We start from the raw sequence: 23,040 nt of genomic DNA on the forward strand, positions 1-23,040 counted from the left end.
AGATCTCAGTAATTCGTATATTTGAACATTGCTAAGTATAGTAACATCATCTGAAAAAAATTAATAAAAATAATAAAACAAAATCATATTTTGATTGGTCTATGGGAATTGACCTTTGGTACACCCTGTATATCCCATCGTGTCTATCCCCAAATTTATCGTAGATTAATAAATCAAATTTATATTACTAGAATACTCCCCATATGCTTCTGTATTAAAACATAAAAGCTGTTGGTTCTTATTTGCACAAATCTCTCAATTTTGGAACAAAAATCTCTGTTTGATTATTTTCTCTGCCAACTGTATTATTAGTTAGAAGGAAAATACTTTCTGCAAATTGCATTCCTTCCCTATAATATATTACATGTTAGAGAAAATGTTCATGTCTAATCATGTCCCTATATTTTCTTCAATTTCAGCAACTCCATGTCTAGGGTTACTTTTTTTTTTCAAGTGAAAGAATTATGATCAGAATATTTGCTGCTGGGTACTCTAAGAAGGTGACAGTTCCCTGCACAATATTTCTATATCAAACAATGGTATGTTGCAAAATGTAGGAGAATAGCATCCTCTAAATGTGCTGACCTATGATTCCCATCATAATATCAATATTAGTGATCATTAATATGACAGACAGACTACAACATTTTTTTCCTCTCCATTATAGGTGATGAACCCGCACAGAGAAAATTCTATAAAAAGCAAGAAAAGCAGAGAAGTGGAAATAAAATAGCTATTCAAATTTCAGATTCCCAGGGCACCAGAAAGTAATCGAACTTTTTGTAGATTCTATACCTCTCTTTAGATCATGGGTGCACACTTTTGCTTTTTGCATTTTAGCACACGCTTAATGGTCACAGGAAGAGACTTAGAAAGGACCTTCCCTAATTAATCAGGCTGTTAAAAGTGACTGTGAGAGATCTAGACTTTCACGATTCTGTTAATGTAGCCTTAACATAAAGTAGAATTAGCTCATCTGGCCATGTTTCCTGTCTTGCTTACCTGGGAGGGCAGACATAAACTGACCTTGGCTGAACTCATAAACTAAGCAGAATCTCTCCAGTAAATACTTGGATGGGAAACATCTGGGAATTTAATGACTATTAGTAGTTAGACAGGGAAGTCCCAAAAATTCTCTGGAATATAACTATGACAAACCATTCCTGTAATGCTATCAAGAATATGGCATGAATGCAGTTACAGATATCAATCTGTAAGCATTATCATCTTTTTTATTTAGATTTCATTAACATTTAATAGCCAATGTTAATTTCTAAAGCGAGAGAATAACTAAATATTACAGATATAGACTGAAGTTTTAAAAAAGTGGCAAAAGCCAAAGAGAGGTTTTGAAAGGACACCATTATGATTTGGAGCTAAGGGGTGGGAATTATCCTTTCATTTGTCTAAACAAAGTTAGAGATTGAACTTTCAAAAATTGCTTCTACGTTTGTTCAAAGATTCTTCAGATATATCCAATTAAAAAATGTTCCTTCAAGAACCATACAATGGAAATGGTTGGTCTACTTAATTAATAGTTATTTCAGCTAACTATGTAATTTAGATGTAAAATGTGGGCTAGCACTCATTGCTTTCATAGTTGGCTTTAAGTGGATATATTTGAATGGATGCTATTGGAGGTGGACAATTTTATTTTAATCCAGAAGAATCTGTTTTTATTCAAGGTGCAGAAGTGTTTTCTCTGTTCTAGCATTCTACAATTTCCCACACATTTACCTCATAGGATTAATAGGTTCATGGTGAAGAATCTCACTTTTTTTGTGTTGTATGCCAGATATCTATTAATAAGCTGCTATTTCATTGTAATTTTAATAGAACTGCCATGCTGAATATGAAGCATCAGAGTACATCAACTACTCATAGGCCTCTGAGATCCAGCACAATGAGACAGAACTAAATAATATCAATGTTTCTGAGAGTTTGAAGTCTTATCTATTTTGTCACATCCATTTTTTTCTTGCTAGCCTCATCTAGTTTCAACTTCAACTTAAGATGGACACTTTAGGGATGTGGGACAAATATAACACATGACCCCTGACCCAAACAAACGAACAATCCATGTGGATTAATTTCCACAAGAAGTTAAATATCTTCCACCTTCCCACTTTTAAGTAGAAGAATTAATTAACCATGATGCACTCTCTGTTTGACAATTCCTTGTTTGAATGCTACATATGAAACAGAAATCATGGCTGGCTGTGTTTCTTAAATTTAATTAGTATAGTTTTTATTTATGTATTAACTTGTATGCTGCCGCTCTTTCTTAAAGGCACTTCTAGGTGGCTTATAATCAATAAAAGCAACAAGATAAAACAATAAAACTTTTAAACAATAAATACTGACACTAAAATTCATTTAAAATTAACAAAGATGGCAGATGCACACGGGGAGGAAGTGGGGGCTTATCTCAGTCGCTTAACTACCTCCAGTATGCCACACATACCCCAACCAAGGGCAAATAAAATAAAATAACATTTAAAAAATTTATATAGCTAGCCATCTTATAATCAAATCTGGGCAGCTCCTAATCAAAAGCATATTTTGCCAGATATAGTACATTAAATAAAAGGCAGTTCTCTGTAATTTAGGAAATCCCAATTAGAAAAAGAAAGAGGCGTTAACTTAGTTTTATGCCAATGTGCAGCTTTCCTACACTGGTGTACAGATCTCTAACAATACACTTCAGTTATGCATGATTGTCTTTGGTACTATTTGTGCCAAATTATTTATCTTAGAAATGAACAGTAGGAACTAATTACAGTTCATAATTCGATCACATAGGCATACTACATTTTGTATTAAGAGGCAGTAGGAAAAAGGCTGCCTCTGTTAAATATTGGTGGGAGCTTATAACATTGAATTTTCTCAGCAGACTGTACTCCTATGTGTATGAATACCATTTATTGTTTCTTGCCCTTTTAGTTAGGATGGAAGAGCTTTTATGTTGAAGCCAAGCTCCTGAAGGGAGTCTTCTGCTCCCTGGATGCTGCCAAGACCCACCCCATCGACCATGTCAAGAATGGCACCATTACAATGGTCCCCTTTTTCTGGTACAGTACATCTGTGAGATGCCAAATTGCAAATTATAAAGGCAGGCTTCATAGGAACATGTTAAAGAAAAACATCGGCAAAAAGATGGACTTTTGATTTTAACTAATGTACCAATGCATAAAAGTTCTGTCAGTGAAAGAGAAAGAAAGAGAGAGGATTCAATTTCTAAAAATTTCCTGGTTGAAATGATACAATCTAAGGGAAAAGGTGTAATGCAAATATCATGAGGCAATTCTGACTCCGACAAGTAAGAAGAAAAGCACCAGACAATAATTATTCCATATAATCGATTTTGAATAAAAAGGCACAAACAAGTTGATATTCAATATAAAAATGCCACCAAAATACATACATTTTTGTATGTATTTTATTCTTTAATTCATTTTATAGATACAATAGCAATCTATGTTGATTGACACTTTGTTAAGCTGCCATTATGACCAAACCCAAGAACATAAAGATATTTAAAACCGGAAGCAGAAAAGAAACAAAAGTCAGTAAGTCAGTGTGTGTTTGAGAGAGAGAGAGAGAGAGAGGGAGGGAGGGAGGGAGGGAGAGAGAACAAGAGAGAGAGAATGAGAATGAGAGGAATAATTAGGATAGCTTTTTCCATCAAAACGCTAGTTATCATTAACTTTCATTCTACAGTAAATCCATTCTATTTAACTGTTCGTTTAAGAATGAAACATTTGCAAACCACAAAGCCTTACAAATTAACCAAGATTCTTTGCTTAATCATTTAAATCAGAAGTGGGCATTTTTTTCCCTCCGGGTTGGCATTCTCTCAGTTAGACTCTAGGTCACCTAAAGGGGCAAGGATGAAGCAAGTAGCAAATGGGAACAGAATGTAACTGTAATATACCTTTAAAATAAAAATAATTACATTTAATCAATAGCTAAAACTTTGCAAACTGATACTTTATATGCCATTTTCTAGGGCAGGGCAGAAAATGTTTTATTTCTTTTTGTTGTAAGGAAAGGCAACTGGTTATTATCGCAATTTGGAGTTGTCTATTGCACAGGAAATTATGAAAGAATTACATGTGGTACATCCCAGGTTTAAGAGGAGTAAACATGTGTCATAAAGCTTTTGAGGTATCGGCATGCTCTTTTTTACACTGGTCTTCCCTGGACTTCAGCTGCAGAAAGCCCTAGAAGAAACTTAATCTCTAGATCTTGGTTCAGTCAGGATTCAGACTGGGACAGAAATGGAATGGTTTTGGTTCTCCTGGCAGGTGACCTCTACCAGGAGGTCATGAGAGTGTCTTTTCTGGTACTACTTAACTCACAATAATATTAGATACTCTTGAGCAAGATATCACCTGCAAAGAGGCACTAGTATATAACAGTGATTCTGTGGAGGATGGGGGCAGGGGGTCAGATAAACATTCTTGAGTCCTTTTTATGGTAATATTATCAATGAAGCTATTGCTTTACCCAAGAAACTATTGTCAACATCAACTCCTAAATGAGATAGGTGTGCATTTTAAGCAAGTTCTGGAATGTTTATGTGGGACATCTCAGCTTTTTGTCATTTGAGCTTTGAGAATCTTCTGATAATAATTCTGCTGATTTGTTTACGTCTTAGTTTGTTTAAAAACACTGCAATAGCAATTCTTCTCCTCCTCATAATCATAACCTTCTCCTGATAATACCTTCTCCTGATAATCGTAACCCAAAAAAATTGCACTCCTCACAGCTATTCTACTGCAACAACATTTTGAAGGTTTGTCCACAGTGCCCATTTTTTACTCTAACCAACTACCAATTCAGATGCTATTATTTAATTTTTTTTCTTGCAATATACAAAAAAAAAAATGAATATTGTGGAACTGCATTTGCCATCTGAACAAATGGAAACTGTCACTTATAATGCAGCCACATTTCAAAATATTGTTTGTATTAGAACTGGAAAGAATTTTATATTTTTGTATTATATATTATTCACAGGAAGCAAGTACTTAGAGATTTATGAATTTAGCCCTATGTTTAAAAAATTTATTTGAATAAGGGAAGCTTTTTCATTCAAGCTGAAACAGCACTCTATTTTTTCTTCCCTCTCCAGAGGAGGGTCTGTTACACTGCCAGTAAATTTTCAGGAAGCAGCGCTAGCTGGAATTGTCCCAACATACTGAAAATATCAAACTGTAAGGAAAAGAGGAGAGATATTTTCCAAACAGTGAAATGGCTTCCTTGCCAAAATAGTCTTCCAAATGGTCCATATAAGAAAGCTATCTGCATATTATAGGAATTTTAAAATTGCATTTATTTAAAAATAACTGAAAGTCACATGGGAAATATTCAGGTTGAGAGATTAGTTACCGAAGCATAGAAAGGTTTGAGCAATCTTCTAACTCAGAATTGATCTGTGGTGTTTTAAAGGTATTAAATTTATTGCTTGCACATACAAGGTTTTCATTATGACAATATGGTTATTATTAATATATGACCTGGAAAAAATACAAAATGAAGAATTTCATGGAAAATGTTTCCAGGAACTGCATTATTTCACAAAATTATTACCATGTTAATACTTAAAAGTATGTCAAACTGGAATGGTTAGAATAATTATATATCAAATTTATTTTTTTCCAATTGACTGTCCTTCTGGCCCTGCAAGAACCTTTTGTGAGTAGAAGACTCCTTTGTTAAAGGGGAAAAAAGATTATCACCTATATCTGAGGTTCAACTGATAATTTCTGAATTCATAACTTTGGGTTTATTGTATGTAACTTTCCTGAGACTATAGATTTTGAGCAAAGTCTTTCACTTCCCAGATAACCCAGAAGTGGTTTCTAATAATCTCAGTTTCAGATTTGTGTCAGTTTCTGACACAATGAGTTGGTATGTTTGAGAGAACTGATGTCACCTGATACCAAATAAAGATAGAAGACAGGCAATTCTAGAAAAACTCAATTAAGTAACCAATTTTTCACTGTAGTCTCTGATTGTCACATGTGGGAAGGGAAACTCTCTATCAAATGCTTCAAGCTTCTGGAATGGGGATCCATGTTTAGCAATAAATAAATGTTAGAAGACTGAGGTTAGACGATTGTTTAAAAAATGTTGGTAGCCCAATGTTATGAAGAAAAACTGCTCTCATAGAATGACCTTCCATCTGCAGTAGACACAGTTATTTGGCCCTTAGAACTTGTAGTGACCAGAATACATTTGGAAAAAACATTGAGGTGACAGGCTGGAAATTTTAGCTGGATCTTTTAAGGACAATAACTATAGGTAGTCCTTGACTTACGACCACAATTAAGCCCAACATTTCTGTTGTTAAGTGAAACATTTGTTAAGTCAGTTTTGCTTCATTTTACGACCTTTCTTGCCAGAGTTATTAAGTGAATCGCCTCAGTTAATAAGTTAGTAAGCCAGTCGTTAAGTGAAATCTGGCTTCCCCGTTGGCTTTGCTTGTCAGAAGGTTGCAAAAGGGGATCGCATGAGCTTGGGACACAGCAACAGTCATAAATATGAACCAGCTGCCAAGCATCTGAATTTTGATCACATGATCATGGGGATGCGGCAAAGATCCTAACTGTACAAAGTCACATTTTCCAGTGCATTTATCACTTTGAACAGTCACTAAATGAACTGTTGTAAGTCGAGGACTACCTGTATGTCTTCTGAGCAGTTCAGAACAACAGAAAATATATTGGTAACTATTAGGTAAAAAGTAGCTTTAAAATACCACGAATCAAGTAAGAATCAGTTTCACTTGGCAGAAAAGTAGATGTTTTATTGACTTTATCACAATGTATAGCCAAGCAAGATAGAACTACACACAGGGCACATACATCACTAGGACACCATGCTGATATAGTGGCTGATATGGTGGCTACCAATATTATATTATATGACAAATGAACAGAAGCAGTGATCATGATTCTGAATCGACTAGCCATTAACATGGGCAAATGTTGGTACTGGCTGGGAAACCAGGTAGATTAAATCCTAATAGATCAGAAAACAAATTAGCAAACAGTGGACAGAAGAGTGAAATAGCTACAAAGTTGATAATGCCAAGGGAAATATTGCTTTGAATTCCACAAAAACTCCCACATGTCAGCATGTCTAATAGGGCTGTACTTATTTATTTTTATTTATTTTATTAAATTTCTATACCGCCCTTCTCCTGAAGGACTCAGGGTGGTGAACAGCCACGAGATAAAACACATAAATACAAAAAATTTAAAATGAATTAAAAATGAATTAAATAATTTGGCTGAATTTAAAATACCCCATAATTTAAAACAAATTAAAATTTAGATTTAAATTTTTTTAAAAAATTACATTTAAAAAGGGGAGAAGATTTACTTCACTGCTTAAATTCTTTTTGAGGTTTTTCTAGATGCTATTACAATCTAAACTGTGACTGCAGAGAAGATGGATTTGGTTCCTCTATTATATCAGACACAATGATTTGAGGTCTTGCTATGTGCATTATTAGTAAGATTGCATACTCAGCATTCTAATGTCATAGTTGCAAAATGGAATATAAAGCAGGCTGCATTTTATAGTCTCCACTTTGTTAATATATTAGACAACCACAGTATTATTTAAGGAAATCTAAACCAACTGATTCAAAATCAGCTCAAAGCACTTTCTAATATTCCTATAAAACAACAACTAAATAGAATCTTTAATTTGGGTAATACATTTCATTCACCCAAAGTGTATTTTATTATTCTCTAATCAAGAATTTTAGCTCAAATACATATCAGAAAATTGTATATTAATTCAAATACATTCAAATCAAATACATTGGAAAAAGATTCTATTGTAAGGTTTTCACTTTTTGCTATTCCATACAACAGGTTATAACGAAAGAGATACAGAATAGAATCTTATTAACATAGTCTTTACGAAATGCAGAGTTGTGACAAATATTTTACCCATTGGCAACCATTATGCATGAATTTGCTAGAAAGAAAATCCTTGCTAAATTAAGTAATTTTGAATGGGAAAAAAAGTTGATTTCTTATTGTTTTATTTATTGTTATTTTTTGCATCATACATAAAAGAAGGCCCAACATATTCCCAGGTTGTTGGTTTTTTCCAATTAACATTTCAGGCTTCTCCAAAGGCATATATACGTCGTTTTTAAAAATTGGCAAATAATAGCGTGCTCCCAGTCTGGTATTTTTCCACTGAATTTTAGTGGCACAATCTTTGGAGATTGAGAATTGTGAAACAATAGGTTTCAAGAAGATGACAGCTTGTCTACTATTAACACAGAGACATGCCCTACATTTTAGGAGGCACAATATGGAAATTAGGTCTGACTGTGATATATTCAAGGCCAAAGATCTCCTATAAAAGGATTTAATAGTATTTGAAGTGAAAGCTTTCCAAAGAAATCCTTTTCTCCAGTAATATTTTACTGTTATTTTAAATGGAGTAACCTTCCAATCAAAACACCTTTTAAAAAAAACCATCATGTAAAGCATTTTAAAACATAATCCGACAATATAGGCAGTGTGCAAAGCACTGTTACTTTATTTCTGCATACAAAGATATAAAGAGTTATGCTGTTATTTCAAAACAAAGACTGGGTAGTTTAGTTTGCTCAGATTTTCTGACAGTATTTCACATTGGACATGCAAACAAATATTAGTTAATTAATCCAAAACTGTAATCTTGAGATTCCAACCAAAGGGGGGAAAGTCCCATGGTAAACTATTTCTGCCCAGAAGTTTCCATTTAAAGTTAATTGTCCATATTTTTACATGGTTGAGCTTGAGCCGGCTCCTCCTCATCCCCATCCTTCCCCAGGCCTTGGGCTATCCCTTGTGGGAAGTTTGTTTTTGTGATGTTAGTATTTTTTTCCCTCCGGATATTTGTTTGGTGGGAGCTTTGTATTATTCATTTTTTAATTGTCTTATGTTCTACACCACCCAGAATTGGGATGGAACCAAGTGGCCTGTAAATGAAATCACGTTTAATTAAATGAATAAAACGGCTATGCCTACAGGATCCACTAGCAGTTTCCGACAAGTCATTTATATACGAAAAGTCATTTCTTTTGCATCTGATGGTTTCTGAAATGAAGTGAGAGGGAATATTGAAACAGTTTAAGCTCTGTCCTCCCCTTTAATTAGAACATAGTGGAATGTGGTAGATTTCAAAATGTTCAGGTTCCATCTCCTCGCTCATAAACTGTTTGTTTAAAGTAGACTATATAAAGATGAAATATATATATTGTGGACTATAAGCATGTATGTGTGTGGGTGTTTAGCAGGACTTTCAACCCTTATTCCTTAACAAAGCAATTAGTACTCTGTTATTTATAAGATCTGTGTGGCTATCCATTTTAATACAACCCTGGGCAGTTCACAACAATAAAATTATAAAAATCATAAAAACCATTAAGAAAAACTAAAAGCCTGGCACCTCAATCAACCTCCCAGGGTACCTCAACAACTCTCCACAGGCTCTACTGTTGTACCCCAGTGTCTGGGTAAAGAGCTGGATCTTAATAGCCTTCTGGGAGGTTAAGAGAGTGGGGCCTGCTAGAATGGAGGGGGGGGGGTTTCCATAAAGCAGCCATGGAAAAGGTAAGCTTCCTAGGTTCCAATAGATGGCAATATTTTAGTGAAAGGACCTGAAGCAGGCTAGGCCAGGCTGCCTGGGCAGTAGGCTGCCTGCAGGAAGAGGAAGTCCTGCAAATGGTACATGGCTCTCCTGTACTGCATGGGATATCCAATTTGTCAGTTAAATTGAAACATTGTACTTTTATCTTTTAAAATTGACTGGAAAAAAAAGCTGCAGCCACAAAATGGGTAGAGTATAGAAGTCATTTTGATAGTTTTTGGATTTACTGGCAGTTTATATACATATATAAAAAAACCCAACATCCATCCATCCATCCACTCACCGACCCACATATCTATCTACTTACCTACCTACTTTACAACTAAATCTCTCTCTCTCTCTCTCTCTCTCTCTTCTAACACTATGCAAGTGCATGCACACTTTGATCAATGGCTAAGACATTGAGCTTGTCGATCAGAAAGGTCGGCAGTTCAAATCCCTAGTACAGGTCTCCTGCGTGAGCAGGGGGTTGGACTAGATGACCTCCAAGGTCCCTTCCAACTCTGTTACTGTTACATTACATTATTTCACGTTTTTTCTTAAACAGAGATTTCAGATTTCTACATAGAAATAAACATTTGGGTACTACACCTCCACCAAGACTGGCAGGGCAAGGTACTGTAGCTGAACAGGGAGCAAACCCCACCCTCACTTGCACTGATGTTACCTAGTCAAGTAACGAAAACACCTGCAAGCAAACAACCAAGTTCGGAGAGCACCAAGGATTCCACAAAGAGAACTTTCCTTCAGAGGTGCAGGTATTTTTATCATTACAATATTACCTTTCATGCCCTAAAGCCGTATAATTATGAAATTACTTTAAAATTTGGTTAAATATTTGTTGCATTTTAAAATGTGCCACAAATTGTAACCATCTAACGAATTTGAAAGGTACATCCTTCACAAATATAAAAGGTATGTCCTTCTCATTTGACCCCATGGTTACTTGCCAGAAGCCTGTCTTGTTAAAAACAGAAAGCCATTCTCTATTCATTTGCTTAACTGGTCAGAACAAAAATGTTTTAGTAATTCACAAAACTGTAAGTACTGGTTAATTTACTACTTAATTGACAAATTCAATTTTATTTAAGGTACATGCTAAATTGAAAAATATTCTATTTTTTTCCTACTCTGTGGATAGAGAATAGAAGGTGGACAAGGCCAATACTATTTTTTCCAGTGTATTGGAAACAGCTGATACAGTATTGAAAGTTTTACCCCCGGTAGTGAACTGCTAGCTAGAATTTCAACAGTTCTATTTCTAAATTACAGCAGACAGCACAGACACAATAGGAATGCCAAGCTGGGGGTAGGGAAAATCACAGCTGGAGAAAGTATTGCAAACCTTATATGAGAACTATTTTAATGTAGAAAAAGGAAAGATATCAGCAATATTCCAGGAGGAAAAACACAAAATCCACAAACAGATGGTATGTTTATTAGGATGAGCCAAAACGCTGCAAGAATAGAATGCACACAATAGCCAAAAGCTGAACTGTGAATCTGAAAATCCTAGTTGACAGTTTAAAACTTGCCTTTGGCAACATTTTCCTGGGTTTTGTCTAATCACTTACATCATAGTACAGTTTTCTCTTATTTTCATTCCAGCAATAAACATGAAATATATGAAGCCAGATTAAACAGAATTTGTGAATGGCTTTGTGGTATCAGTACCATACTTTCAATAACTAACATTTTTATACCATTTGTTCTTTGCTGAAGACAAAAAAAATCTCTGTGTCCCAAATCTTTATGAGCACATATATATTTACAATGGATTTTTCACTGATCAGAAACTATCTGGGCAATCTTTGAAAATTAAGTGAATGAAAGAGCTATAGAATTATATTCAGAAAAAGTCTTCCTTATATGGGTAACAAATCCAGTTTATTTTCACTAAGCTAATACAGAAAAGGATGATGGCATATCTCAAAGACAGAATAATCTGTGAAGCTCCTATAGTTTTCTCATCCAATCATAAGACTTCCTTTGTATATTTTCATGCATTATATTTGCTATCAATATTCATGGCTTTTGCACTGTTACGTTTCATTAAAAAAAATGGTCACTGACAGATTTAAATTCATTAATCCTTGTACTAGTTCTATATCTTTTTGGTCAAGGTAGCAGAGAGGCAGTGGCAAAGTGCAGAGTGGCCAAAGGGGCAAAGATGGGGTGTGGGGGATAGAGATAAGCATGCATCACCAAGGCCAATGTGCCACCTCAGCAACAACAGGAAACTGGTGAAAGTTAGCTGGGGGTGGCAGGACTGAAGGGCAGCCAAAGGGGCAGAGAAGGGGGGAAGATAGATAGGTGGAGAAAATTGACGTGCACACTGCAGTTGTAAATGTGGGTGGACTGCCAGGCACCTGAATTTTGACCACATGACCCTAGGGCTGCTCCAACGGCCATAATTTTGAGGACTGGTCTTAACTATCTTTTTTTTTTTTTTAATTTGATTTATATGCCGCCCTTCTCCGAAAACTCAGGGCGGCTTACAATGTGCTCAGCAATAGCCTTCATTTGTTCAGCACTGTCATAACTTTGAATAATCACTGACTGAATGGTCATTAAGTGAGGGCTATTGGAGGACAATCTAAATCAGTGGTGTCAAACTCGCGTCATCACAGCAGCGTCACATGACATAGCTTGACTTTTTTTCCTTTGTTAAACCGGGCATGGGTGTGGCCAGTGCATGACGCATCTGGCCCACAGGCGGCAAGTTTGACAGCCCTGATCTAAACTTAAACACAGATTAAAAGGCAAAATTAATTCTTCAGATATGTCACTATTATTAAAAATTGCTTTCCACCACAATCTGCAAAGAAGAACTGAAGAGGATCATCTCAATATTTGAACAGTTTTGACTGTACAGTACATGTTTCATTATATACTTTCAAATTACACATTCAATATGATTACGTTCTACAAAATCAGCATTATTTAATGAAATGTAATTCAGTTTTGAATTCAATTTTCATTACCCATCCCTGCCATTCAGAATGAGAATGAGCAATAGTTTTAATGAAGGACTGCAGGCATAACTATTAATACCATAGAGTTCATTGTTTCTCAGTCTTATCAACTTTAAGATGTGTAGAGGTCAACTCCTAGAATGCTGACTTGAGCATTCTGGAAATTGAAGTCCACATATCTTGAAACACTGCTAAAGTCATTCACTTTTATTTGCCTGTTAACACAAAAGAAGTCAGGAAAAAGTAAGCAAGTATAAGATCTGCAAAAATTTTAAGAACAATTAAACTTAATTTTTCAGTTTTAACAAGAATCCATGGATTACATCTAAAAGGCTGCTGATACTATATTTATATTTCTTTTGCAGATTTGAATAGGTTAATTAAGTAGATTCCTTCATTACATATTAAAAAAAAAACCTGTTTGATAAATGAAGATTAGTTAACTGTTTTTAATGCTTTGAATTTCCAAGCACTAAAGGTAGAGGAATATATTAGTTAATGTCTTGATTCACTGGCACTATGAAAACTAAACCCTTTCTTGTTGAAAGAAAACTTCTATAGTTTGTTTTATCTAATTGTTACAGGTTCTGCATTGACAAGAAGGGCTAAACTAAAACAAAAGGAAAACAGAAAACACTGAAGCATGTCCAAATGTGATTTTAAAAAAACTTAAATTGCAGCTGCACAAAAAAGATGCTATTTTAACCCCTTCTCCAAATGCAATCCCCCATTCTATATTACTCCTATGAAAAAAGGTAGCACTTAACCATAAAAAAAGTAAACACAGTATTTAATAAAACAAATCAAATCAGCAAACTGAACACAAAAGTATCCGAAAACCTGGATTCAAAATGTTTATATTTTAACTTAGATAATAAACGAGTCAATTCTGATCAGCTTGAAAATAAAAACCCTTTTCAGTTTGGCTCTTTTTAGAATGATAATAGCTTAAATGTTAGTACAGCTAATGCTCAACTTTTCTAGAATGTAAATAAGGACATTTCTTTATTCTAAAAATGTATCTTCTTAATAGAAATCAAGAAGATTAAGTAATCAGTATATCTTTTAAAACTTTCTATACCTTATGAATTTAAAAGTTTGATTTGATAAAAGGAAAAAGCTGGATTCTCAGTGTGTAAAAAGTTATTGTTTAATTAAGGTTTATTGAATCACAATGGCTACTTCCATACATAACATAAATACAAGCTTTGATTTTAAGAGCACAGTGACGAATTCACACATGCTAAGCTAAAACAAAGTAAACTCATTACAACTTAGCTTGAAGAGTGAATCCAGCAAGCCAGTGATGTCAGGATGAGCACCAGGGGTAAAATGCACTTACCTTCGCTACCGGATTGGACATGTGAGTGCGCACGCTCACGAGAGGGTCAAAAACGGGACATGATGACATTCTGGCAGGTGGGCTCATGCAAGCCGGATATATCCAGCCAGATTTCACCGCTGATAAGCACCCAAAGTGCAAAACAGTTGCAAAACATTGTCATGTGACTATGGGATGCTGCAACTGGTTGTAAATGTGAATGAGTGGCCAAATACCTGAACTGTGATGATGTGACTGCAGGGGGCAGTTGTAAATAGCATTTTTAAGTCCATCTTAAGTTTGAATGGTCATTAAATGGCCAGTCATAAGTCAAGGGCTATCTGTAATGTATATTTGCAGGACAAAAAATTAGGTAATACAAAGCTATTAAAGTTGGCTGCTTGTCACTTGAAAAAAGTAATAATTGGTTCCATAAATCATAGATACTTACTGAAAGTTTTGCAGATGTCAGATACTGCTTTAAAGACTCTGTCAGAAAAGTTCACTTTCACTTTTACATACTTCATGTTGGGAAGCTGGAGTCGGAGCAATTTGTGTTGAGGAGTGAATTGTAACTTTGCATCAGCTTGTATTCCATACTTATCTAAAGTCCAGTGTGTTTTAAGGAGCCAGGTTTTCTTCTTTTCCCACCATAAGGCATGGTCGGACCAATCTTTCTTGACATCTAGGAGGAGCACAAAGATACACAATTAGGAATTAAAGAGAAATAGTGAGCAACTAAATTCACAGTGCTTAGACAAAACGTATTTTATATGTTTTATAAAATACCGATGATTTTTATGTCATGTTCACCCAGCCAGTTATTCTTGCAAAAGACAAGAGTGAAATAAGGATCATTCAATGTATGAAAATCTAGTTAACATCAATTATTTACCCCACCCTACCCCTACGCATGTCACAGCTGCTGGCAGAACCTGGCCAACTCAGAAACTAAGCAGGGTCAAATCTGACTACCATAGCACCTGAGACACCACCAGGGATGGCCAAGAGGTAAAGATAAAAATCCCCTCAAGTCAAGCTAAATTTCTCCTTCCATGTTACTTAATCATATTTTCAGCCAATTCTCACAGTGAAAAAAAAATAACTTTTGGTATTTTGATAATTCCATATGCTAGGGATATAGCCAAAGAGGATATGTGCATTAATATGCATAACAAGTTATTAACACTTCGGATAACTTCAGCACAAATTAAGCTGAGTCCAAGTTAAATTTTCCAACATTTGCATTGCATCCCCAGCTACTATTAATAATTCCCTGATGTGTCCCAATAGTAATTGTTCCTCCAACTGGAGAATATTTCAGAATTGAGGCATTGCTACAGAAACAGTTCTCTTCTTTCCCACTGGATACAAATGTTCCAGTAAATAAAGTTCGCTCCCTTAGAACAGAATTTCATAAATACAGGACCAGAGAATTCAATGCCTTTCCTACCTCCCAGATAACTGATCTTATGTGATGGCGTAAGTAGGATATTTGAAATTAATCTTTGAGTATCGTGCAAGTAAAGGCAGCATTTTGGGTAAGCTTTATATGACTTCTGATTTATGATTAAATTAAGTTTAGCTGTTCAAAGCACAATGGCAAAAAATGCTTGCAAAGGGTGCAATTAATAATGTACGCCACCTTATCAGGGCTCTTATAAATCTCAGCTAAACTACACAAAGAAGAGAGGAGCAGCAGCCACAATTCTCAACAGCATGGCATTCTATCGTCAAATTAAACAAAGCCAAATATAGAAAAGCATGCAGCATGCAGTAAGACTTGGCTGCTCTCAAAGAAATCTGTCAAGTGATTATGGTGAACTCTGGTCCAAACTTTTGCTTCTCTAAAACATGTCAAGAGTAAGGGAATGATTTCGGCACTGAAAGATGTTGTTTATGAACTCTCAAGTAGTAGAAGTTTAGACTTAAATTTAAAAGGCACTGGCTTTCTTATCAGCCTACAGGGCTACAATTACCATATTTTTCAGAGTATTAGAAGCACCTTTTCCCCCCAAAAAAAGAATGTGAAAATCTGGTGCATGTTAGTCTCCGAATGTCGCCCCACTCAGTTTCTCAAATGGACGTTTCAGAGGCTGAAAAAAGCATCAGAAATGAAGATTCAGAAAATGGACGTTGTCTTACCTGAACGTCCCTTTTCTGGGCGCTGCGTACACTATCCATGCATGGGTTAATCCTTCAGTGCTTGGCAAACAACTGAGTGAAAACAAAAGGCTTTTGTTCCCCTTTCCGGCTCCCAAGCCACGCCTCTGGTCCCATGATCCCCCAGTCTGAACGAAGGCGCAGCAGACAAGAAACCACACCAAGAATAACTTATAGAACTCAACTTTATTAACTCAAATAACTTAAGGAAACTAAACTGGTCTCAGCCATAAACAGTGGCAGGCAGCCCCAATGGGCGGGTTATGGATAGTGTACGCAGCGCCCAGAAAAGGGACGTTCAGGTAAGACAACGTCCATTTTCCTGTGCGCTGCTCCCACTATCCATGCATGGGATATACCCAAGCTTAAACTCCCTGGGTGGGGAGCTGACTGCCTCCAGAGTCCTCCTCTGTCAGTACTTTCTGCAGAATTCTGCGGCCAAAGGATGCCTCGGCCGAGTTGTACGCATCAATCTTGTAGTGGCGGATGAACGGTGTGAGGGATGACCACGTCGCAGCTCTGCAGATGTCCACGACCGAGGCTTGGGTGGCCCAGGCCGCCGTGGTGGCCGCGCTACGAGTCGAGTGCGGTAGGATCTTGCTGGGGGCCGGTTTGGCGCTCAGGTCGTATGCCAGGGCGATGCAGGCCTTGATCCATCTGCTGACTGTGGCTGCTGATATTTTCTGACCCATGGACTTCGGGTTGAAGGAGACCAGGAGTCCCTCCATACGGCGGAAGGGAGTAGTCCGTCGGATGTAGATGCGGATGGCGCGTCGCACGTCTAGGGTGTGCCACCTCTTTTCTCTGGGATCACGAGGTGAGGGGCAGAAATCCGGCAGGATGAGCTCCTGGGCTCGGTGGAACCACGAGTTGACCTTCGGGATGAAGGCAGGATCCAGGCGTAGGGTCACCGTGGAGTCGTGGAAGATGCACAAGTCTTTGCGGACTGACAGAGCCGCTAGTTCTGAGACCCTCCTTGCTGAGGTGATCGCCAGCAGGAAGGTCACCTTAAACGATAGGTACTTAAGAGATGCTGAGTCTAGGGGCTCAAAGGGGGGCCCGGTCAAAGCCCGCAAAACAAGAGGTAAATCCCATGAGGGATAACGGTGAACTGTGGGGGGCCGCAGGTTGGTGGCCCCATGAAGAAACCCCTTGATGCGCGGATGGTGCGCGAGAGATTGGTACGGGGGGCAAGTAATGACTGTTGACAATGCTGCCGTCTGTCTCCGTAGGGTTGCAGGGGCCAAGCCCTTGTCTAGGCCAGCTTGTAGGAACCGCAGAATGTCCCGAATAGCGGCTGATGTGGGGTCGATGTGCTGGTGGGCGCTCCAGCGACAGAACGCCTGCCATGATGACTCGTAGATGCGGGTCGTAGCTGGACGTCTGGCCGCCTGGATAGTGGCAACCACCTCATCTGGTAGGCTGTCCTTCTTCAGGATGACCCGTTCAAATGCCAGATGGCTAATTGCAGCCACTGGGGCTCTGGGTGCGTGACTGCTCCTTGGCACAGGACGAGCTGCTGTGGTGGGATCACCCATGGCTGTTCTACGGACAGTGCTACTAGGTCGGCGAACCATGGTCTCCGGGGCCAGTTCGGGGCTACCAGGAGCAGGTCGGCTTTTTCTGCCAGCAGCTTCCGAATGAGACGCGGGAGCAGTGGGACCGGTGGGAATGCGTACAGGAGACCCTCGGGCCATGTGCAGCGCAGCGCATCGTGGTCCTCCGCTTGTGGTGTCGGATAGCGTGATATGAAGCGGGGGAGCTGAGCATTGGTCGGGGTTGCGAAGAGATCTACGACCGGGTTTCCGAAGCGAGAAGCGAGTTCTTGAAACAGCTGAGGGTGGAGCTGCCATTCCGCTTGATCTATTGTTTCGCGGCTGAGCCAGTCCGCCCTCACATTGGTTGCTCCGGAGATGTGATCTGCTCTGATCGAGAGCAGGTGTCTCTCTGCCCAGCTGAACAGCTCCTCGGCCTCCTTCATCAGTGTACGGGACCTCGTGCCCCTCTCCCTGTTGACGTGCGCCTTGGCCGAGATGTTGTCGGTCAGGATTAAGATGTGATGCCCCTGCACCGTCGGCTGGAAGTTGCGCAGTGCCAGTCTGATCGCCCGAAGCTCTAGGAGGTTGATGCTGCATTGCTGTTCTTCCTGCGACCACTGTCCTTGCGTGACTAGGTTGTGGAGATGGGCTCCCCACCCCCGGAGGCTGGCGTCGGTGGTGAGTATCAGACGGTCTGGCTCTAGGAAGCTGGAGCCCTTTAGGAGCGACTGCGATGTCCACCACCTGAGGGACCTGCGGGCCTGCAGGGTGAGGCGTACTTCCTTCTTGGAGTTGGCCCTTCCCGTTCGCTGGAATGGGAGAAGGAACCACTGCAGGGGTCTCGAATGTCTGCGTGCCCACGGTACGATGCCGAAGCAGGATACCATCTTCCCGAGGAGGGTTGAGAGGTGGATCAGGGCAACTCTCCTCCTCGTCAGGGTCTGCAGAGTTAAAGTTCGGATGCTTTGGACTCTGTCCGGTGATAAAAATACCTGGCCGCTGGCCGAATCTAACAGTGCCCCCAGGTGAAGAAGCCTGGTGGTGGGCAGGAGGTGACTCTTTGTGAAGTTTATGGTGAAGCCGTGATCCTGGAAGACCTTGATCACCATCTTCATGTCTCTGTAAGCTTGGTCGGGCGTGGACGACAGGACCAGAATGTCGTCCAGATAACAGAGCACCCGGATCGGGACGGCTCGGAGCTTGGCCGCCACCACCGCTACCAGCTTGGTAAAGGTGCGGGGAGCTGAGGAAAGTCCGAATGGCATCGCGCGATATTGGTAGTGACGGCCCGCGTATTCGAACCTCAGGTACTGACGGTGATGCGGGTGAATCGGCACGTGCAGATAAGCCTCCCGGAGGTCGACTGATTGAAGGAAGTCGCCCTGTCTCACTCCCGCTAAGATGGACTTGAGGGAGTGCATCTTGAACCTGCGGTATTGTACCGACAGGTTCAGGCGCTTTAGATTCAGTATGCCCCTCCAGCCCCCGGAATTCTTGGGAACCAAGAAGAGGGTCGAGTAGAATCCTGAGCCCCGCTGGCTGTGCGGGACCGGCTCTATGGCCTCGACCTCCAGGAGGTGGGCAATCTCCTGCGACATCAGGTCCTGAAGTTCCGAGGATCGAGGGGTTGGACAACGGACGAACCGGTGGGGTGGCTGGCCGGAGAATTCGATGGACAGTCCGGAAGAGGTCGTACGCCTTACCCAGGAGTCCGAAGTCGAACTGGCCCATTGTTGATGGAAGAGGATGAGTCGTCCCCCTATGGGCCCCGTGGGCCTGGAGTCATTTCCCTCTTCTGGCGGGCTTAGGGCCGGCTCCACGGAAGTTGCGTTTAGGCTGCTGGTGTCTTCCCCGGTCTCGGAACTGTTGTCTGTCGTTGAATCTGTCTCCTCCCTGGTAATGGGAGCGGTGTAAGGAGGACCCCCTGGGTCCGGCGCCTGCACGAAAGGGCTGTTGGAGCGGGTACGGCGTGTACCTGCGCTCCTGGCGCCTGTAGGTTGATGGGAGGATCTTCCTCTTGTCCTTCCCTTCAATCAGTAGGGGTTCCAGCGAGGCCCCAAACAGCTCTGGTGCTTTATATGGGGAAGCCGCCAACTTCCACTTGGCCTTGAAGTCGGCTTTCCATGGCCGAAGCCAGAATAGCCTCCTAGCAGTAAGAGTAGAGGCCAGCGCCCTTGAGGCGAACTTGGCTGAGTTCAGGGAGCTGTCAGCAGTGTATTCGGTGGCAGCTATTATCTTATTTAGATCTTGATGCAGTCTAGTGTCCTCAGGCGGGAGTTTGTCCTGCATGTGACGAAGCCAAATGAGCGAGGCTCTGTTGAAGAAGGACGAAGCTGTCGCGGATCTGATTGCCCAGCCAACGGCCTGGTGCGCTTTGCGGAAGGCCCATTCCATCCTCTTCTCTTCCGCCTTGAGCGTGTCTAGAGGGTCGGTAGAGATCAGGGAGCTGGAAGATAAGGCTGCCACCGGCTGATCTACTGAAGGGAGCACCAGGAGGTCCTCTAACTCTGGGGCTGAACAGTAGAGTTTCTTATCGAGGTTGCTGGGTGTCGCCAGGGAGGCCGGCTGCACCCAGGGATTCTGAATCACGTCCGTGAAGAGCTGCGGGCAAGGGATGTAGTCCTTCTGCGGCTTTGAGGACTTGAAAAGGGCGTCGTGAGGGCCCGCCGTTGACGTGGAGGGTGTTGTAACGTCTCCTGGCACTCCAAGGTTGGTTGTAAGTCGTGCCTTGTGGAGGAGCGAGTTGAATAGAGCCGGGCGGAAGAGGCCTGTAAAGGCCGGGGTGTCCGGTGCTAGACCCTCATCCTCCGATAGCTCCATCTCCTCTGGGCCCTCCTCCGCTTGGTCTGATTCGTCTGATGAGGAGTCTCGACCTTGTTCTGGGAGGGGTTGCTTCTGGGGTTGAAATGGTCCTGCCTGGTCCAGTGCGTTTTGTACGGGAACCTGGGATGCCTGCTGCATTGTTGCCGTGAAGAAAGATGACAGGGCCGCTGAAAACATGGCCTGGAAGTCCACTGGGGGTGCCAACCCCAGTCCGCCTTGACCCTGTGGGTCTGCCCTTGACGGTGTGGCGGTTGCCTCCCTAGCCCGGCGATGCTGGTTTGGTGCGGGGGAATTTGAGGCCTCCCGCCCGGGCCCTGACGCTGTCTCGCTGCGGGGTGTTGTGCGAGTCGGCCCAGCCCCTTCAGGGGTTCTGGGAGTGACTGTGATGTCGCCCACCGACATAAGCCCCCGTTCCTCCTCTCTTGGGGAGTTGGGTGAAGGCTCCCCAGGTGCAGGATCCCTGGACAGAACTCCTGAAGCCGCCTTGTGCGCCCTCTCCCACTGTCGTTCCAGGGCGTTGTGTCTCCTTAGGGCATCCCTATCCTGGAAGGGAAGGGAACCTTCAGAGGCCGCCCTGCTGGCCGAGCTCACGTGCCTCTTTTTTGATTTCTTTTTCCCCCTTTTTTCACTAATGCGTGGGGGGGCTTAGTTCCAGTTCCATGTCTGACGATGGGGGGGAGCGAGACATGGCTGAGGCGGCTTGAAACTTGCAGCGGAGACTTGCCCTGCAGCTCGCGGGTACTCGATGCCTGAGCGCCCAGGGGGCTCCCCAAACCTCTTTAACGTTGGTGGTGGAGGAGGTTTGATGCCCCTCCCAGCAGTGGGGGGGGGAGGAGGTGCCGGTTTGCAGCTGGTTCCCTGATGGGGGGGAAGCACAAGCTGACAATGTTGCCCAAAATGGCGGCCCGAAGGTCCGCCAATATGGCGCTGCCCCGTGGTGCGCTCCTCCACGTGGGGCAGGCTTGGCAGCGGGCTTACAATGGCGGCCCGAGGGTCCGACCAGACGCCGCGCAATCCCCTAACGAGGGGTTATTCTGTAGTGCAGGGAGGGCTGTCTCCTCTTCGGCGCTTGTCCTGCCTCGCGCCCTCGTTCCGCTGCAGTAGTGCGAGGCTCAGCCTTGGATCAGGCTCGAGATCCTCGCCGCGTGGGTGGCCGGCGCTTCCGGCTCCGCCGGCCAGCTGATGAGCGCGCCGCCGCTATTTGAAGGCTCCGGCGCGGGGGCGATGTTTTGAGCCGCTTGCCAGCTGGGAAGGGCTCTGATCGTGCCGGTAACGCCGCGGTTGCGGAGAGCTGGCCGGTATGAAGCTGAGGGGCTAGCGAGCGAGCGTGTGAGCGCCCTGCTCCACTCCCCCTCCTCCGCTGAAATTCGCCCCGAAGCAAGTAGAAAACGCGAAGGGGAGCTACTCAAAAATAACACAAAATCCTAGACGTTTAAAGGAAAGGAGAAAGCCAAGAACTAAAGAGATCTAAAGAAAAAAGGAGAAGAAAAAAACCCCCACAGACACACAATACCTTAGAATCTGTGGAGCTCCAAAAATCACTACAGTGTTTGCCAGCAACTGAGTGAAGACTGGGGGATCATGGGACCAGAGGCGTGGCTTGGGAGCCGGAAAGGGGAACAAAAGCCTTTTGTTTTCACTCAGTTGTTTGCCAAGCACTGAAGGATTAACCCATGCATGGATAGTGGGAGCAGCGCACAGGAAAAAAAGCCCCCAAACAGAGCTCCAGAAAAAAAGCCTCGAAAACAGAGCCTCAGAGGCTTTTTTTCTGAAGCTCTGTTTCAGAGGCTTTCAGAGGCAGAAAAAAAAGTTCTTTCTGAAACAGAGTTTCAGAAGTTTCAGAGGCAGAAAAAAAAAGCAAAAAAAAAAAAGCAAGGCACAGAGCTCACAACCAAGGAACCTGTTGCTAAAATTCAACTCTGGGAACAGCTGATTGGGGGTATTCTAGGATGTGGGTCCACCTGCCAATCAGCTTTTTTCTTATTTTCCTCCCCAAAAACTAAGGTGCGTCTTAAAGTCCGAAAAATACACTAATATTAAAAGATTTATCATTTTTTTACATTGGCTTTTGACAATTTAGGCATACCACAACCTATTAGAGACAAAGGATAGATCTTTCATCCAGGTTTAAGAAACTTGAGTGCATCCTGCATGATATTCTTCCTACTGAATCCTTCATTTGGGAAGAGGGAAGGAAGTTTTAACATGGATTGTTTATTTTATATCTATTCAATGCTATGAAGAGATGAAACCAAGGAAGAAACTGGAAACTGAACCTGGGGACTGTCTCACTACCCAATTTTTTTAAACTGAAAAACATTGAAATACCAAGAAACAGTGAAAAAAAGAAATCCTCCTTTTATTAAATAATTTATTTTTGAAGGAGAGAATGCTCTATGAGCAAGACTTTGCTTATACAAAATGTCTTACAAAAAGAACGCATTGGACTATTTTAGTGCTTCTTGTAAGGGGCAGAATTCAACTTTATAAAGTTAATTTGTTAACCAGAAATGCTGCTAGTGACAACAATGCTAACCAGCTTTAAGTGGAT

General features: G+C 41.4%; 1 protein-coding gene across 9 annotated transcripts in view; it reads right to left on the minus strand.

Annotated features, from left to right (window-relative positions):
• Positions 1-23,040, minus strand: part of FERMT2 (FERM domain containing kindlin 2) — an 80,715-nt gene that overhangs the window by 41,298 nt on the left and 16,377 nt on the right. For all 9 annotated transcript variants that reach the window (XM_070942933.1, XM_070942987.1, XM_070942977.1 and 6 more), the window contains exon 3: positions 14,417-14,650. In XM_070942933.1, the coding sequence (XP_070799034.1) occupies positions 14,417-14,650 (234 nt within the window). The remainder of the gene's footprint in view (positions 1-14,416; positions 14,651-23,040) is intronic.

This window comes from Pituophis catenifer, unplaced genomic scaffold (assembly GCF_029215685.1).
Source record: "Pituophis catenifer annectens isolate HBS135680 unplaced genomic scaffold, rPitCat1.0.hap2 SCAF_1, whole genome shotgun sequence".
NCBI classification, from domain to species: Eukaryota; Metazoa; Chordata; class Lepidosauria; order Squamata; family Colubridae; genus Pituophis; species Pituophis catenifer.